Genomic DNA, 20,473 nt, shown 5'->3' with positions numbered 1-20,473 from the left:
CACACATACACATACACAGACACACACACACACACACACACACACACACAGAAAAACAAACACAAACACATGTATGCACACAGACACACACACACACACACACAGAGACACACAGAGAAACACACACACAGACGCAAACACACACAGACGGACACTCACACACACACCTACACAGACACACACACACAGACACTCACTCACACACACACACACACAGAGACACAAACAGACACACACACACACACACACGCACACACAGACACATACACACACGCACACACGCACATACACACACAGGCACACACACACATACACATACACACGTATGCACACAAACACAGATACACACACACAGACACACGCACACACACACACACACAGACACACACACAGAGATGCAAACACACATAGACGCACACTCACACACACACACAAACAAACACACACACACTCAAACACACACACACATACACACATATAGACACAGACAAACACACAAGGACACACACACACAAACAAACACACAGACACACCTACACACACCTCTACACACTTAGACAGAGACACACGCACACAAACACACACAGACGCACACCTACACAAACACCTAAACACACGTATGCACAAACACACACAGACACACTCACACACAGACACACACTCCGTCTTTCACACACACACAGACACAAAGACACACACACAGAGATGCACACAGACACAAAGACGCACACATAGACGCACACAATCTGGTATTTGTCAGTTGTGGGGTCCACCAGTTATTTGGTCACTAGTGAGGACCACCCTTTCCAGCGGTCAGACAGTACTGGTTTTCATCACTAACGGGGGCCACTTTCACACAATCCCTGTTTTCATCACGTGCGCACACACATACACAGAAATACAAACATACAAACATACACGCACAAAAGCACACACACATCGACACACAGACATAAACACACACACAGAGACACACATGTGCACACACAGACTCACACACACACACACACACATATACACATTGACACACACCTCTACACACTCACACAGAGGCACACGCACACACACACACACACACACACAGACACACACACAAGCAGACACACAAACACACGTGCACACATACACACACACACGTGCACACACACACAGGTACACACACAGACACACTCACACACAGACATACACACACAGACACACACAGAAAAACACACACACACACAGACACACACGTACACACACACACAGACACAACAATCTCAGCGTTCTCTGTGAGGACCAGCATTTCTACTATAGCTGGAATGGTGCAAAAAAAACAGTCCTGTCACTAGATGGGAGGCGAGAGTCAGAATGTCACTTCAAATGTCAAAAAACGCAAAGTTAAAAAAAAATTTAATTTATATAGTTGTGAGGACCGACCCCTGTTGCTAGGTATATTTTTTATTTGTGTTCTTTTGAGTTAAATAATTTTTTTATTTATATAGTTGTGAGGACCGACCCATGATACTGGGTAAAATTTGGTGTGTGTTCTTTTGGAGTGCTTTATAGAACACCAACTCAGCATTTTACAGTGTTGTTGATGAAGTGATTCAGGTCAGAGCAAACCGACCACACGTTTGAAAACACAATGAGTTTAGATGTCTAGCAGACTGTCTCTGTCCTCCAAGACAGAACCAACACTTTAATCTGAGTTGTTTTTTATCTCAGTTTTCTGGTTAATGAACATTTAAAGGTAAAACAAATGTAAAAGTCAGATTGTGGTCCACATATGTAGTTTGTGGTAAACTGGTCACATGACTCCTGAGTGAGTTCATTAATCTGTGTGTTTTTCACTGAGATGAACTGTGTTTGTTCAGTTCACAGCTCTGCACCAATATAAATATGAATGTTCTGATTTTCTCTCCAGGACTCCAGGCTGAAGATAAACACCAATCAACAGGTAAAAACTGAGAATATATCTCATCTGGTCTGAGAACTGAGGACGATACTCTCACCTCCATCAGCTGAAGACAATCAATCCACTTTGATTTATGACCAAATATCCTTCAACCTACTAACTAATAGCATATGCTAATGTTAGCATTAAAAGGTGAAATCCAGATATTAGACACAGTTTTATGTCACAGTTCACTGTAGAGTTGAACACCACTAAGTTTCTATATCGATAAAATGCAACGCATGGCACTGTGGAACTGTTTGCAGAAACTGTGCCATGAACGCCTCTTTTTTTGTTCCATTGTGGACATTTGAGGGTTCGACATATTGGATCAATTTACACACACTGAATTTCAACACTCAGATAAAATGTAGGAGGGTAAATTTAATGCACTTAGTAATAAAAGAGGCAGTGATTTCTTTCCATTTAGCTAACGTATCTCCTCAGCTATCCCAAAGAAAGGATGTGAGAGACGGAGGAATATGTGTTCATATTATAAGTCAGAAATGATTCAGTAACATTTTCAACTAGCGATGAGCAATATGGAAAAATATCTTTCACTATTTTTTAAGGCAGGATCACGATTTACGATCTCATCACTATTCTATTCATGTTTTATTTTAAGCATAATTTTCAAATTACTGAACAGCATTCAAGACTCAACAATTAAAAAGCTTTGTCATAATTAATTTGTTTTAATAAAAACATACACTCACTAAAGACATAAGATTACATAAAAACTCAAACAATCCATAAATAAATAAGAGCAGGTGCAAAGCAGCATTAAACAGTAGGGACAGTCTATTTAACCTTGTTTAAAATGAATGTTACAGTGAGAAACCAAACTCACAGCTGAGAAGCAAACAGCTGATGTGTAGAAGTGTTACTGTGTTGTTTCGGATAACAAGCAGGACGTGCACGATTAAAAAAAAGAAGAGCTGCAGCTTTGATTTCTGTTCTAATGAAACTCACTTTATTCTTTTACTGATGACTGTCTTGTTTCTGTTCTAATGAAACTCACTTTATTCTTTTACTGATGGTTGATAAGCTTACAAACCCCCCTAAACACATAGCTCCAGAACTCCTTTCCACAGATAAATGCAATGAATTTGCTTGCTTTTTCAGTGAAAAAATCATGTCCATAAGGTTAAATATCAACACAAATCAACAAAACAATAAAAGGACGCAATCCCTAAGACCTCCCAGGAATAACTCAACTGTGATGTCAGAATTTAAAACAGGTGACCAAAAAACCATAGAGGAAACAGTTCAGCATCTAAAACCATCAACATGCTGTCTTGACACAATGCCATCAGACTTTTTAAAAACTATTGTGAACTCTGTCCAAACAGATTTGCGACAAATAATAAATAGCTCACTTCAATCAGGCACGTCTCCTAAACCCCTAAAAGTAGCTGCCATTAAGCCACTCTTAAAAAAGAGAACGCTGGATGCTTCCATGTTAACCAACTACAGACCTATCTCAAATCTTCCTTTTATAGCCAAGATCATTGAGAAAGTGGTTTTTAATCAACTCAGCAATTTCTTGAACTCCAGTGGCCTTTTTGACAAATTTCAATCAGGCTTCCGACCTCACCACAGTACAGAAACAGCTCTTATTAGAGTGTTAAATGACATAAGGTTAAACACTGACTCAGGCAAGGTGTCAGTTCTGGTCCTGTTGGATCTCAGTGCTCCGTTTGACACTGTGGATCACAGTATACTGTTGAACAGGTTGGAAACTTGGGCAAGACTCAGCGGAACAGTCCTGGAATGGTTCAGGTCCTACTTGGAGGAGCGGAGTTATTTTGTGACCATTGGAAGTTATGAATCTGATCGAGTGGCTATGACATGTGGAGTTCCTCAGGGGTCAGTTCTTGGACCCCTTCTTTTCAGTCTATATATGCTGCCTTTGGGTCAAATTCTGCAGAACTCTAATGTAGACTATCACAGTTATGCAGATCACATGCAGATATACCTAGCACTGTCCCCGGATGACTACAGTCCAATACAGTCATTGTGTCACTGTTTAGAGCAAGTAACAAATTGGATGAACCAAAATTTCCTTCAATTAAATCAGGACAAAACTGAGGTAATTGTTTTTGGCAATAAAGAGAAGAGGATTGCTGTCAGTAAACTTCTCGAGTCACTCTCTCTAAAAACTAGCGACCAAGTCCGAAACCTTGGCGTGCTGATAGACTCAGATCTGAGCTTCAGCAGTCATATCAAATCAATCACGAAAACAGCCTTCTATCAGCTTAAGAACATATCCAGAGTGAAGGGTTTTATGTCTCAAACAGACCAGGAGAAGTTGATTCATGCTTTCATCTCCAGTAGACTCGACTACTGTAACGGTCTTCTGACTCCCACAAAAAAAGCATGAAACAACTGCAGCTCATTCAGAACGCTGCAGCTCGAGTTTTGACCAGAACAAAGAAATCAGGGCACATTACTCCAGTTCTAAAGTCTTTACACTGGCTCCCAGTCAGCTATAGAATAGATTTTAAAGTTCTGCTACTGGTCTACAAATCACTGAATGGTTTAGGTCCAGAATACATGAATGACATGTTAGTAGAATATAAACCCAGTAGAGCTCTGAGATCTACTGACTCAGGTCAGATAGTGGAGCCCAGAGTTCAGACTAAACATGGTGAAGCAGCTTTTAGCTGTTATGCTGCACACAACTGGAACAAACTACCAGCAGAACTGAAATCAGCCCCAACTGTGAATATTTTTAAATCCAGGTTAAAAACACTTCTCTTCTCCTGTGCTTATGATTGAGCTCTTTATTTCAAAGCACTTTACATTTTAATCTTTCATTTGCACTCTATGTCCTTTTAATGATTTTAAAGCAAATCATTATTTAATGCTGCAATCTTATTTTTAATGCTCTATTGTAGTATTTTATTTCTCTCTCTTTCTATGTTTCTGTACTTTGTTTTTATTATTAGTGTGTGCGTGTGTGTGTGTGTGTGTGTGGGGGGGGGGGGGGGGGGGCTATGTATGTGTTTACTATGATTGGGTTTTATTTTTATTTCTAAAATTCCATGTTTTTTTCATTTTTTTCTGTTAAATGTTTGTTTTATGTAAAGCACATTGAGTTGCCACTGTGTATGAAATGCGCTATATAAATGAAACTGCCTTGCCTTACTGATGACTCTCTTGTTTCTGTTCAGAGCCTGTCAGGTTGGTGGGAGGAGCCAGTCGCTGTGCAGGTACACTGGAGGTGGAACAGGGAGAGTGGAGACCAGTCAGATATGACTTTTTCTGGACCCTGAAGGCAGCAGCTGTTGCCTGCAGAGAATTGGACTGTGGCTCTGCTGTATCAATAGGAAGCAGAGATGAGTCCTCAGACAGACCTGTATGGGAGATCAACCATAACTGTCCTCAGTCTGGATCTACACTGAGGGACTGTGCATTATCAGATTCCTCTTCCTCCATCATGGAGCTCACCTGCTCAGGTAAGTCCATCAGTGACATAATCTCTGACAGTAATACTCTCCTTCCTCTGTCACAGTGATAGTTGGTGGTTTCCATTGAACTGAACTGTAAACTTATGAAGGATGACGGCTTCCTAAAGGGTAGAGAAGTTAGCTTGTTCCTGGAGGCTCATTGATTCAAACTGAAACAATCTGTACCTTTAATCAACCTGCTGTGGTTCACTCACACACTCTGCAGTTCTCCTGAGCCAGCTCAGTCACATCCACCTTACAAACAACTACATCACAAATGAATATAGTTGTTGGTCTGTGTCTGAACAAAGAAGCAACAGTTTGCTAACAGGTTAAATATCTTCCAATCATTTCTGTAGGAAACTATTGTGTCTGCAGTGTTGTATGAATGTCTTATTAACATGTTGATGGTCTCAGATGAATCAAACTGCAGCTGTTTTCTGTCTGATCTGAAGGCAGCTGAGGATGTCAATGTGTTTCCTCCTCTGCTCTCTGACTCCTCTGTATTACACATGAATGTAGGAGTTCTCTGTGCTGTGTGATCATCTCTCAGTGATCAACGTTCATTTATCTCAACAAACAAATGAGGAGAAAACAACATTCAGCTTCTCACAGAAGAAGAAGGATTCATCATCTTGTTACACACTGAATGTAGACAATGTTCATCCAGGTGCCAGATGGTTTTATTTGTAGTGAAATACACAACAAAAAGACAGTCTAGCATCAGTACTCTCGTGTTGCTTCTACTGTGACTGTGTCCACTATGACTGGGCTAACTTCCTTCAGCAAAGGATTACAGCGCCAGTCACTAACATAACAAACTAATACAACAACTAATCTGAAAATAATCTGAGCCCCAAAAATGTCCAAGGTGCCACACCTCTCTGTATTTACAGACCTGCTGCTTCAGCCAATCACCTCTCTGTATTTACAGACCTGCTGTTCCTCTACACAGGCTGAACCAGACCTTAGCAATCTAAAACAGATCAGTAGTTACAAACTAGAACTTAAAACTCACAAAAAAAAAGGAAACTCAGTGAAATAAGAGAACACTGCAAAATGTAACTTAAAGTGTATTTTAAAACATTAAAGAAAGGTTGATGAGTCTACATTTTAAACACAGATCATCTTTTTATCCTATTTATCTTTTTTAAACTGTTTTACCTGAAAGGTCAGAGCAAGGGATCACAGATAACCTTGATCTGCAGATCATAGTGTGTTTTTAAATCAATCCATTTCATAGAACAATGAATTACAGCATTTTAACTCAGCACCTATATCTTTTCCTTTTACACACATTTTAAATATGTTTGAACTCATATAGTTTCCATTCAGGGCATTCAGAATTACAGCATTCTTATAACCATTACACTGACACAGCTGGAACAAGCAGCATGTGATTGGCACTGCTGTTCATAGAGGCAGGAGACTGTTAGATGCTTTCAAATTCATTATTTAAGTAATGAACTGTTGGCTGTGCATTATTTGCATGTTATTTATCTTACCAACATATTCATCAGCATGCAACATCATTGATTAACAGTGGAGACAATCAAACTGTTTTGTTGTCCCTGAAACTTGTGTAGGACAATTTCTTTAAACACAAAACATTTGATCAGGAATTGATAAGAGTATCAATGAAGAACTGGACCAACTAGCAGAATAGATTATTGTATTGGTATCAATGAAATCTGATCAATTCCTGTCCAGAGGCAGAGGCCCGGCTACCAGAGACTCCACAGCTCCAGGAAGGGACCTCCTGAGATGTTTATATTTGTCATGATATATAAGGTGGTAAATAAAGATCAGTATTAAATATTAAATCCCCTCTCTTTCCAGACTCTGTCAGGCTGGTGAATGGGACTAGTCTGTGTTCAGGCAGACTGGAGGTGAAGTCTGAGCAGTCGTGGTCCTCAGTGTGTGAAGCTGACTTTGACCAGCAGGATGCAGAGGTGGTCTGTAGGGAGCTTGGCTGTGAGGCTCCTTCAGTCCTCCAGGGGGCGCTTTATGGAGAAGTGGAGGCTCCAATGTGGACCAAAGAGTTCCAGTGTGGAGGCAATGAGTCTGCTCTCCTGGACTGTAGAAGATCAGACTCAGCTAGAAGACCCTGCTCACCTGGTAGAGCTGTTGGACTCACCTGCTCATCTGGTACAAGAGGAGCTGCAGCTTTGATTTGTCTTCATTTCTGTTCTAATGAAACTCACTTTATTCTTTTACTGATGACTCTCTTGTTTCTGTTCAGGGACTGTCAGGTTGGTGCGAGGAGCCAGTCGCTGTGCAGGTACACTGGAGGTGAAACATGGAGAGTGGAGACCAGTGAGTGACTCTTACTGGACCCTGAAAGCAGCAGCTGTTGCCTGCAGAGAATTGGACTGTGGCTCTGCTGTTTCAATAGGAAGCAGAGATGAGTCCTCAGACAGACCTGTATGGAGGATCCACCCTTACTGTCTTCGGTCTGGATCTGCACTGAGGGACTGTGTAAAATCATCAGATTCCTCTTCCTACATCGTGGAGCTCACCTGCTCAGGTAAGTCCATCAGTGACATCATCTCTGACAGTAATACTCTCCTTCCTCTGTCACAGTGATAGTTGGTGGTTTCCATTGAAATTAACTGAAAACGTATGGAGGATGACGGCTTCCTAAAGGGTAGAGAGGTTAGCTTGTTCCTGGAGGCTCATTGATTCAAACTGAAACAATCTGTACCTTTAATCAACCTGCTGTGGTTCACTCACACACTCTGCAGTTCTCCTGAGCCAGCTCAGTCACATCCACCTTACAAACAACTACATCACAAATGAATATAGTTGTTGGTCTGTGTCTGAACAAAGAAGCAACAGTTTGCTAACAGGTTAAATATCTTCCAATCATTTCTGTAGGAAACTATTGTGTCTGCAGTGTTGTATGAATGTCTTATTAACATGTTGATGGTCTCAGATGAATCAAACTGCAGCTGTTTTCTGTCTGATCTGAAGGCAGCTGAGGATGTTAATGTGTTTCCTCCTCTGCTCTCTGACTCCTCTGTATTACACATGAATGTAGGAGTTCTCTGTGCTGTGTGATCATCTCTCAGTGATCAACGTTCATTTATCTCAACAAACAAATGAGGAGAAAACAACATTCAGCTTCTCACAGAAGAAGAAGGATTCATCATCTTGATACACACTGAATGTAGACAATGTTCATCCAGGTGCCAGATGGTTTTATTTGTAGTGAAATACACAACAAAAAGACAGTCTAGCATCAGTACTCTCCTGTTGCTTCTACTGTGACTGTGTCCACTATGACTGGGCTAACTTCCTTCAGCAAAGGATTACAGCACCAGTCACTAACATAACAAACTAATACAACAACTAATCTGAAAATAATCTGAGCCCCTAAAATGTCCAGGGTGCCACACCTCTCTGTATTTACAGACATGCTGCTTCAGCCAATCAACTCTCTGTATTTACAGACCTGCTGCTTCAGCCAATCAGCTCTCTGTATTTACAGACCTGCTGCTTCAGCCAATCAGCTCTCTGTATCTACAGACCTGCTGTTCCTCTACACAGGCTGAACCAGACCTTAGCAATCTAAAACAGATCAGTAGTTACAAACTAGTCTTAAAACTCATAGAAAAAAAGTTAACTCAGGGAAATAAGAGAACACTGCAAAATGTAACTTAAAGTGTATTTTAAAACATTATAGACGGTTGATGAGTCTACATTTTAAACACAGATCATCTTTTTATACTTTTTATCTGTTTTAACCTGTTTTACCTGAAAGGTCAGAGCAATGGATCACAGATAACCTTGATCTGCAGATCATAGTGCGTTTTTAAATCAATCACTTTTATAGAACAATGAATTACAGCATTGTGACTCAGCACCTTCATCTTTTCCTTTTACACACATTTTTAAATATTTTTGAACTCATATTGTTTCCATTCAGTGCATTCAGAATTACAGCATTCTTATAACCATTACACTGACACAGCTGGAACAAGTAGCATGTGATTGGCACTGCTGTTCATAGAGGCAGGAGACTGTTAGATGCTTTCAAATTCATTATTTAAGTAATGAACTGTTGGCTGTGCATTGTTTGCATGTTATTTATCTTACCAACATATTCATCAGCATGCAACATCATTGATTAACAGTGGAGACAATCAAACTGTTTTGTTGTCCCTGAAACTTGTGTAGGACAATTTCTTTCCACACAAAACATTTGATCAGGAATTGATAAGAGAATCAATGAAGAACTGGACCAACTAGCACAATAGATTATTGTATTGGTATCAATGAAATCTGATCAATTCCTGTCCAGAGGCTGAGGCCCGGCTACCAGAGACTCCACAGCTCCAGGAGGGGACCTCCTGAGATGTTTTATATTTGTCATGATATACAGTCCCCTCCAAAAGTATTGGAACAGTGAAGCCAATTCCTTTATTTTTGCTGTAGACTGAAAACATTTGGGTTTGACATCAAAAGATGAATATTCGACAAGAGATCAACATTTCAGCTTTTATATCCAGGTATTTACATCTAGATCTGATACACAACTTAAAAGATAGCATTATTTGTAACTGAACACCACATTTTTAGGTGAGCAAAAGTATTGGAACATGTGAGTGACAAGTGTGTTTTGTTGCCCAGTTGTGTCCTATTACATTGATTATTCAAACAATAAATAGTGCTGAATGTCTACGCTCAGTTTTATATTTGGGTTTTGCCTGTGCAGACTTAGTTAATTATAGTTAGAGGTGTAACCAACATGAAAACCAGAGAGCTGTCTATGGGTGAAAAAAAAGCAATTGTGAAGCTGAGAGAAAATGGAAAATCAATCAGAGCCATTGCACAAACATTGGCCATAGCCAGTACAACCATTTGGAATATCCTGAAGAAGAAAGAAACCACTGGTGTACTAAGTAACAGACGTTGAACGGACAGACCAAGGAAAACAGCAGCAGTTGACGACAGAAACATTGTGATAGCTGTAAAGAAAGATCCTAAAACAACTGTTAGTGACATCAGCAACAACCTCCAGAGGGCAGGAGTGAAGGTATCAGAATCTACTGTTTGCAGAAGAAAAAGTACAGAGGCTACACCAGGAGATGCAAACCACTCATTAGCAACAAGAATAGGAAGGCCAGGCTGGATTTTGCCAAAAGTACAGAGACAAGCCTCAAAAATTCTGGGACAAAGTTTTATGGACTGATGAGACAAAGATTAACCTTTACCAAAGTGATAGAAAGGCTAAAGTTTGGAGAAAGAAAGGATCTGCTCATGATCCCAAACATACAAGCTCATCTGTGAAACACGGTGGAGGTAATGTCATGGCTTGGGCTTGCATGGCTTCTTCTGGGACGGGCTCATTAATCTTCATTGATGATGTAACACATGATGGCAGCAGCAAAATGAACTCAGAAGTCTACAGAAACATTTTGTCTGCCAATTTAAAGAAAGATGCAACCAAACTGATTGAGAGATCCTTCATCATGCAGCAAAATAATGACCCAAAACACACTGCAAAAACATCAAAGGAGTTCATCAGGGGCAAGAAGTGGAAGGTTTTAGACTGACCAAATCAATCTCCAGACTTAAACCCTATAGAGCAATGTATCTTACATGATAAAGAGGAGACTGAAGGGAGTAACCCCCCAAAACAAACAACAACCGAAAGAGGCTGTGGTGAAAGCCCGGAAAAGCATCACAAAAGAAGAATGCAAAAGTTTGGTGATGTTAATAGGTCACAGGCTTGATGCAGTTATTGCAAGCAAAGGATTTGCAACTAAATATTAAGTCTAATTCACTTTAATCTATTTTAAGTCTTTCTGTTCCAATACTTTTGCTCACCTAAAAATGTGGTGTTCCATTACAAATACTGCTATCTTCTAAGTTGTGTATCAGATCTAGATGTAAATACCTGGATATAAAAGCTGAGATGTTGATCTCTTGTCTCATATTCATCTTTTGATGTCAAACCCAAATGTTTTCAGTCTACAGCAAAAATAAAGGAATTGGCCTCACTGTTCCAATACTTTTGGATGGGACTGTATAAGGTGGTAAATAAAGATCAGTATTAAATATTAAATCCTCTCTCTCTCCAGACTCTGTCAGGCTGGTGAATGGGACTAGTCTGTGTTCAGGCAGACTGGAGGTGAAGTCTGAGCAGTCGTGGTCCTCAGTGTGTGAAGCTGACTTTGACCAGCAGGATGCAGAGGTGGTCTGTAGGGAGCTTGGCTGTGGGGCTCCTTTAGTCTTCCAGGAGGCGCTCTATGGAGAAGTGGAGGCTCCAATGTGGACCAAAGAGTTCCAGTGTGGAGGCCATGAGTCTGCTCTCCTGGACTGTAGAAGATCAGACTCAGCTAGAAGAACCTGCTCACCTGGTAAAGCTGTTGGACTCACCTGCTCATCAGGTAGAAGAGGAGCTGCAGCTTTGATTTGTCTTCATTTCTGTTCTAATGAAACTCACTTTATTCTTTTACTGATGACTCTCTTGTTTCTGTTCAGAGCCTGTCAGGTTGGTGGGAGGAGCCAGTCGCTGTGAAGGTACACTGGAGGTGAAACATGGAGAGTGGAGACCAGTGATGAGTGACTATTTCTGGACCCTGAAGGAAGCAGCTGTTGCCTGCAGAGAATTGGACTGTGGCTTTGCTGTTTCAACAGGAAGCAGAGATGAGTCCTCAGACAGACCTTTATGGTGGATCCACCCTTACTGTCTTCAGTCTGGATCTGCACTGAGGGAATGTGCATCATCACGTTCCTCTTTTTCCATCATGGAGCTCACCTGCTCAGGTAAGTCCATCAGTGACATCATCTCTGGCAGTAATACTCTCCTTCCTCTGTCATAGTGATAGTTGGTGGTTTCCATTGAACTGAACTGTAAACTTACGGAGGATGACGGCTTCCTAAAGGGTAGAGAAGTTAGCTTGTTCCTGGAGGCTCATTGAATCAAACTGATACAATCTGTACCTTTAATCAACCTGCTGTGGTTCACTCACACACTCTGCAGTTCTCCTGAGCCAGCTCAGTCACATCCACCTTACAAACAACTACATCACAAATGAATATAGTTGTTGGTCTGTGTCTGAACAAAGAAGCAACAGTTTGCTAACAGGTTAAATATCTTCCAATCATTTCTGCAGGAAACTATTGTGTCTGCAGTGTTGTATGAATGTCTTATTAACATGTTGATGGTCTCAGATGAATCAAACTGAAGCTGTTTTCTGTCTGATCTGAAGGCAGCTGAGGATGTTAATGTGTTTCCTCCTCTGCTCTCTGACTCCTCTGTATTACACATGAATGTAGGAGTTCTCTGTGCTGTGTGATCATCTCTCAGTGATCAACGTTCATTTATCTCAACAAACAAATGAGGAGAAAACAACATTCAGCTTCTCACAGAAGAAGAAGGATTCATCATCTTGTTACACACTGAATGTAGACAATGTTCATCCAGGTGCCAGATGGTTTTATTTGTAGTGAAATACACAACAAAAAGACAGTCTAGCATCAGTACTCTCCTGTTGCTTCTACTGTGACTGTGTCCACTATGACTGGGCTAACTTCCTTCAGCAAAGGATTACAGTGCCAGTCACTAACATAACAAACTAATACAACAACTAATCTGAAAATAATCTGAGCCCCTAAAATGTCCAGGGTGCCACACCTCTCTGTATTTACAGACCTGCTGCTTCAGCCAATCAGCTCTCTGTATCTACAGACCTGCTGCTTCAGCCAATCAGCTCTCTGTATTTACAGACCTGCTGTTCCTCTAGACAGGCTGAACCAGACCTTAGCAATCTAAAACAGATCAGTAGTTACAAACTAAACTTAAAACTCACAGAAAAAAAGGAAACTCAGGGAAATAAGAGAACACTGCAAAATGTAACTTAAAGTGTATTTTAAAACATTATAGAAGGTTGATGAGTCGACATTTTAAACACAGATCATCTCTTTATCCTATTTATCTGTTTTAACCTGTTTTACCTGAAAGGTCAGAGCAATGGATCACATATAACCTTGATCTGCAGATCATAGTGCGTTTTTAAATCAATCCCTTTCATAGAACAATTAATTACAGCATTTTAACTCAGCACCTTTATCTTTTCCTTTTACACACATTTGTAAATATGTTTGAACTCATATTGTTTCCATTCAGTGCATTCAGAATTACAGCATTCTTATAACCATTACACTGACACAGCTGGAACAAGCAGCATGTGATTGGCACTGCTGTTCACAGAGGCAGGAGACTGTTAGATGCTTTCAAATTCATTATTTAAGTAATGAACTGTTGGCTGTGCATTATTTGCATGTTATTTATCTTACCAACATATTCATCAGCATGCAACATCATTGATTAACAGTGGAGACAATCAAACTGTTTTGTTGTCCCTGAAACTTGTGTAGGACAATTTCTTTCCACACAAAACATTTGATCAGGAATTGATAAGAGAATCAATGAAGAACTGGACCAACTAGCACAATAGATTATTGTATTGGTATCAATAAAATCTGATCAATTCCTGTCCAGAGTCCGAGGCCCGGCTACCAGAGACTCCACAGCTCCAGGAGGGGACCTCCTGAGATGTTTTATATTTGTCATGATATATAAGGTGGTAAATAAAGATCAGTATTAAATATTAAATCCTCTCTCTCTCCAGACTCTGTCAGGCTGGTGAATGGGACTAGTCTGTGTTCAGGCAGACTGGAGGTGAAGTCTGAGCAGTTGTGGTCCTCAGTGTGTGAAGCTGACTTTGACCAGCAGGATGCAGAGGTGGTCTGTAGGGAGCTTGGCTGTGAGGCTCCTTCAGTCCTCCAGGGGGCGCTCTATGGAGAAGTGGAGGCTCCAATGTGGACCAAAGAGTTCCAGTGTGGAGGCAATGAATCTACTCTCCTGGACTGTAGAAGATCAGACTCAGCTAGAAGAACCTGCTCACCTGGTAAAGCTGTTGGACTCACCTGCTCAGGTAGAAAAGGAGCTGCAGCTTTGATTTGTCTTCATTTCTGTTCTAATGAAACTCACTTTATTCTTTTACTGATGACTCTCTTGTTTCTGTTCAGAAATTGTCAGGTTGGTGGGAGGAGCCAGTCGCTGTGCAGGTACACTGGAGGTAAAACAGGGAGAGTGGAGACCAGTCAGATATGACTTTTTCTGGACCCTGAAAGCAGCAGCTGTTGCCTGCAGAGAATTGGACTGTGGCTCTGCTGTATCAATAGGAAGCAGAGATGAGTCCTCAGACAGACCTGTATGGGAGATCGACCATAACTGTCCTCAGTCTGGATCTACACTGAGGGACTGTGCATTATCAGATTCCTCTTCCTCCATCATGGAGCTCACCTGCTCAGGTAAGTCCATCAGTGACATCATCTCTGACAGTAATACTCTCCTTCCTCTGTCACAGTGATAGTTGGTGGTTTCCATTGAACTGAACTGTAAACTTATGAAGGATGACGGCTTCCTAAAGGGTAGAGAAGTTAGCTTGTTCCTGGAGGCTCATTGATTCAAACTGAAACAATCTGTACCTTTAATCAACCTGCTGTGGTTCACTCACACACTCTGCAGTTCTCCTGAGCCAGCTCAGTCACATCCACCTTACAAACAACCACATCACAAATGAATATAGTTGTTGGTCTGTGTCTGACCAAAGAAGCAACAGTTTGCTAACAGGTTAAATATCTTCCAATCATTTCTGTAGGAAACTATTGTGTCTGCAGTGTTGTATGAATGTCTTATTAACATGTTGATGGTCTCAGATGAATCAAACTGCAGCTGTTTTCTGTCTGATCTGAAGGCAGCTGAGGATGTCAATGTGTTTCCTCCTCTGCTCTCTGACTCCTCTGTATTACACATGAATGTAGGAGTTCTCTGTGCTGTGTGATCATCTCTCAGTGATCAACGTTCATTTATCTCAACAAACAAATGAGGAGAAAACAACATTCAGCTTCTCACAGAAGAAGAAGGATTCATCATCTTGTTACAAACTGAATGTAGACAATGTTCATCCAGGTGCCAGATGGTTTTATTTGTAGTGAAATACACAACAAAAAGACAGTCTAGCATCAGTACTCTCCTGTTGCTTCTACTGTGACTGTGTCCACTATGACTGGGCTAACTTCCTTCAGCAAAGGATTACAGCGCCAGTCACTAACATAACAAACTAATACAACAACTAATCTGAAAATAATCTGAGCCCCTAAAATGTCCAAGGTGCCACACCTCTCTGTATTTACAGACCTGCTGCTTCAGCCAATGACCTCTCTGTATTTACAGACCTGCTGCTTCAGCCAATCATCTCTGTGTCTCCTACCATGGACGGGGTCTCCGGGGCCCAGCAGCAGGGGTTTCAGGTTCTCCAGGGCTCCAGCTTCACCATCAGCTGCTCCGTCCAGCCTCAGTACCCAGGAGGCTCCTTCCAGCTCACCTTCACCTCCTCCAACACAACATACAACTACACCCAGCCAGCTGTCAATCACTCTGCTGAGTTCCTGTTTCCTGCTGCAGACCCCGCCCACCAAGGAAACTACAGCTGTGTTTATGGCGTCTATGTTTTTTCTCATAACTTCTCCTCTGAGAGCCGTCTGCTCTCTCTCACTGTCACAGGTAAGCTGAAGCAGAGTGTGAAGCTCAGTCCAACTGAGACGTCACACTGACTTTGTTTCCATGTTTGATAAAAAGTCATGAGGCAGCAGGAGCGACCCAGCGACCTTCAGAGAGCTGAGTCACAGTCTGATGAAGGAGCTGTAAACTGTTTCCTTCCCGGCTTCTTTAACATTATTCAACCATAACAACTGTGTTGTAGTGGAAAGTAAAAGTGAAGCCAGATAAGCACTATAATGATAATAAACAGGGCTTTACATGATGAACTCAGAGCTTCACCAGGATCACATCTGATTTAACTGCATGTAAAGATGTTGACTGTTAACAATCAGTTGAATCATTTTAACCAGACAGGAGCTTTAAGGAGAGAATCAGCAGACTTTCATTCATTCTTTCAAAGCAGCTGTGAACACATTAGTGGTTTTTGTTGAACATCATCAGCATACAGAGAGGATCAGATGAACTTATTCTCTAAGAGCTGAATCAACAAGCTGCTTCAGACTTCACTGATTTTAGGAGATTTAACGTCACTAAAGTTTCTGTTTGATGGGAGCTGTTGTCTTCATGATGTCATGTGATCTAATGTGATGACTGAATGTGTCTCATCAGGTCCAGATGAGACATTTCACAGAACAGTTTTTATCATCAGACTGGTCGTCCTGCCGGTGGCTCTGCTGCTGTCTAACACTGCCCTCTATTTCATCCTGAAGGTACTGAACATGTTTGTTTAGAGGACTGGTTGAAATGAAGCACTCAGCCTGTTTATACTGATAGAGGAGTGATGCAGTCACTTAGATCTGTGTTGTCATGTCTCTCCAGGGCAGCAGGGGGTAGAAGTCAGACCCACAGGAGAACATTGAGCTGGATTATTATAACCTGGGTGTTTCCAGAGCTGAAGGAGAGCCGGCTGGAGAGGAAGGAGCTCGGGGAGCAGAGTAGGACCTCCGAGGAGCCACACAAACCCTCTGAAGAAGTTTGGTTTCATCTCTCCTCTCAGTCTGACAGGTTTTTGCAGCCCAGCACGGCGAGGAATGACGTCCATAGTGTTCGATTCCACAGCTTCTGATTTCCATCCAGCACCAACGCTCAGTGCCAAAACAGGAAGTAGTAAGACCTTTATTAAAACCACTAGAAGAAGAGCAGAGAGGAGATCTGATCTGTATATAATTATAGTTTGACAGGATATTAATCTCTCGTGTGAACAGCTGTAACATTTTTACTTAACCCTTTACATACTGTTCATATTCTATCATCACATACTGTTCATATTCTATCCTCACATACTGTTCATATTCTATCATCACATACTGTTCATATTCTATCATCACATACTGTTCATATTCTATCATCACATACTGTTCATATTCTATCATCACATACTGTTCATATTCTATCATCACATACTGTTCATATTCTATCATCACATACTGTTCATATTCTATCACATACTGTTCATATTCTATCATCACATACTGTCCATATTCTATCATCACATACTGTCCATATTCTATCATCACATACTGTTCAAATTCTATCACATACTGTTCATATTCTATCACATACTGTCCATATTCTATCATCACATACTGTTCATATTCTATCATCACATACTGTCCATATTCTATCATCACATACTGTTCATATTCTATCACACACTGTTCATATTCTATCACATACTGTTCATATTCGCTCCTCACAGTTTGTTCTCCTCATAAAAAGTGTTCATACCAAACATTGAAGCACAGATGTGTTTAGAAAGCATCAATAGTCGATCTGACTGATCAATAAATGTGATTAAACCTTGATTCATGTTTCAGAGAGCAGAGAGAGTGCATTTTTTTTTAGCTTTTACACCACTAAACATCTCCTATCACACAATATCATGTCCTATTTTACCTCAGACATGAAAATATAACATAGCAATAATGATGGAAATGTCTCTTTTTGGTAGTTTTGAGTCTCTTTAGTCAATTTAAGTCTCTTTTTAATCATATTTTATTACTCTTTTAGTCATGTTTGCATCTCTTTTTGGTGGTTAAATGTTATTTTATATATAAAGGTAAAATGAGCAGAGCTTTATGGAACTGTGGGGTTTATTGTATAACCATTAGAGCCATCAGTCTTCACTGCTAAATCATAAAAAGAATCTTATTAAAACTATTAACTATTCATTTCACTAAAACACATGGCAATAGATACGGAGATAATCTGACCCAGAACAGCCTCAATGGACAAACATCTGGAGCATCTATACAAAAGTAGAACATTTAATATATTTTCATTTTTGTGCATTTTGACCACTTTAGGAAAAGTCATCACATTTCAGAATAAAAGACATTTGCAGTGTTTTTACAAGCTGTTAGATGTTAAAACAGGTTAAATTTGACATTATGTAAAGGTTGAATATTTTCATGAATCCAGAGTTTTATGGTCTCATCTGGATAAATGTTGAGTCAAGAAATCATTTAAAAATCTATCTGCATGTTTGATGAGTTTATATCTTTGTTTCTTCACTTCCTTTTATAGACTATTTACTACTTATTCAGCTTTGATGTGTTATTGAGTTATTGAACTTTTTGAGTTAATGTAACCGAACAAAAGGAAATATTATTTAGTGAAATGAAGTGTTTTATCTTTGTTCTGCTGTTTCCAATAAATAAATTCTGATGTTAGACAGAATTGAATGTTTGTTCAGCCTTCATTTATTGTATGTGACAGTTTCATGCTAATAAATCAGTTTCTAATACAGTACACGGCATAAATGAGTACACTTGTTCTGAACATAAAGACATAATTTTTTTCTAAATGATCACCATTAAATTCAAAGGATGACAAACATAAAATTCATTAAACGTATATTTAATAGAAAAATAGAAAGATATGCCATCAATATCTGTAAAATAATTAAATTAGGCAACTTTTCTTAAATATAGGGACAAGAATGTAATATTCTAGTACTTATTCTGTCCTCCTTTACTTTTAATTACTTTGAACTACACTAGTTTGTATGAAAGGTGCTCTATAAATAAAGTTTACAGTGACGTACTGTCCCATCGATCCTGCTCCACCATTCAAGGATGACCTCCTTTACTGTACTGATGTTTGATGAGGAGTGCTGCTCAGTTTGTCTCTTCACAATTCCCCACAGGTTCTCATATACCAATAACACTTTTACACTTTCCTGCTTTCATTTTAATCCCAAAAGGAATTGTCATAATTATTTTTTCCTCTCCCTCAATTGAAAATCAAATAATACAATTCTTATTTATTTGTGACAATACACAAAATACAAGACTTCACTGTTATTAATGAAAAGGTAAGGAACAAAATATCTGTTTTTCCCAGTTCTTTTTAAAAATATTTATCTCAAAATAATATTCACCATATAATAACAACAACAATACCACATGTGTAAAATAATAAACGTAATTAAATACAAAAATAAATAAATAAACATTTTCCTTTTTTCTTGCAGATTTAATTATGATATGATTAGTATCTTATTAGTGCCACGGGTGCTATGCCCCGAGGCATTTATTAATCTTCTAAATTAATCAAAATGTGCGACTCGATCGGGAAAGAGGTGCTATGACTTTTGGTGTTGAAATTCCGATTTTTCCCGAAGTTATTCCCAAAAAAACGGGAAAATTCTACATTGGAAATGTGTAGTTCAAAGTACTTAAAAGTAAAGGAGGACAGAATAAGAACTAGAATATTACATTATTCTCCTTATATTTAAGATATATTTTACAGATATTGATGGCATATCTTTCTATTTTTCTATTAAATATACGTTTAATGAATTTTATGTTTGTCATCCTTTGAATTTTAATGGTGATCATTTAGAAAAAAATTATGTCTTTATGTTCAGAACAGGTGTACTCATTTATGCCGTGTACTGGATTAGAAACTGATTTATTAGCATGAAACTGTCACATACAATAAATGAAGGCTGAACAAACATTCAATTCTGTCAAACAGCAGATTTATTTATTGGAAACAGCAGAACAAAGATAAAACACTTCTGTAGAAAACAAATAATATTTCCTTTTTGTTCGTTACATTAACTCAAAAAGTTCAATAACTCAATAACACATCAAAGCTGAATAAGTAGTAAATAGTCTATAAAAGGAAGTGAAGAAACAAAGATATAAACTCATCAAACATGCAGATAGATTTTTAAATGATTTCTTGACTCAACATTTATCCAGATGAGATCATAAAACTCTGGATTCATGAAAATATTCAACCTTTACATAATGTCAAATTTAACCTGTTTTAACATCTAACAGCTTGTAAAGACACTGCAAATGTCTTTTATTCTGAAATGTGATGACTTTTCCTAAAGTGGTCAAAATGCACAAAAATGAAAATATATTAAATGTTCTACTTTTGTATAGATGCTCCAAATGTTTGTCCATTGAGGCTGTTCTGGGTCAGATTATCTCCGTATCTATTGCCATGTGTTTTAGTGAAATGAATAGTTAATAGTTTTAATAAGATAGT

General features: G+C 39.4%; 1 protein-coding gene across 1 annotated transcript in view; it reads left to right on the top strand.

Annotated features, from left to right (window-relative positions):
- The window catches only part of LOC133979977 (scavenger receptor cysteine-rich type 1 protein M130-like), a 20,686-nt gene extending 3,552 nt beyond the window's left edge, over positions 1 to 17,134 (top strand). Inside the window, exons 2-10 of the mRNA XM_062418531.1 lie at positions 1,907 to 1,939; positions 5,113 to 5,397; positions 7,228 to 7,536; positions 7,631 to 7,915; positions 11,475 to 11,783; positions 11,878 to 12,162; positions 14,031 to 14,336; positions 14,431 to 14,715; positions 16,787 to 17,134. Of these exons, the coding sequence (XP_062274515.1) occupies positions 1,907 to 1,939; positions 5,113 to 5,397; positions 7,228 to 7,536; positions 7,631 to 7,915; positions 11,475 to 11,783; positions 11,878 to 12,162; positions 14,031 to 14,336; positions 14,431 to 14,715; positions 16,787 to 16,827 (2,138 nt within the window). The 3' untranslated portion in view covers positions 16,828 to 17,134. The remainder of the gene's footprint in view (positions 1 to 1,906; positions 1,940 to 5,112; positions 5,398 to 7,227; positions 7,537 to 7,630; positions 7,916 to 11,474; positions 11,784 to 11,877; positions 12,163 to 14,030; positions 14,337 to 14,430; positions 14,716 to 16,786) is intronic.
- Positions 17,135 to 20,473: the final 3,339 nt, after the last annotated feature.

Source organism: Scomber scombrus, chromosome 5 (assembly GCF_963691925.1).
Source record: "Scomber scombrus chromosome 5, fScoSco1.1, whole genome shotgun sequence".
Lineage (NCBI taxonomy): Eukaryota > Metazoa > Chordata > Actinopteri > Scombriformes > Scombridae > Scomber > Scomber scombrus.
The sequence above is the reverse complement of the archived record's forward strand: the minus strand, read 5'-3'. Positions and strand labels throughout refer to the sequence as shown.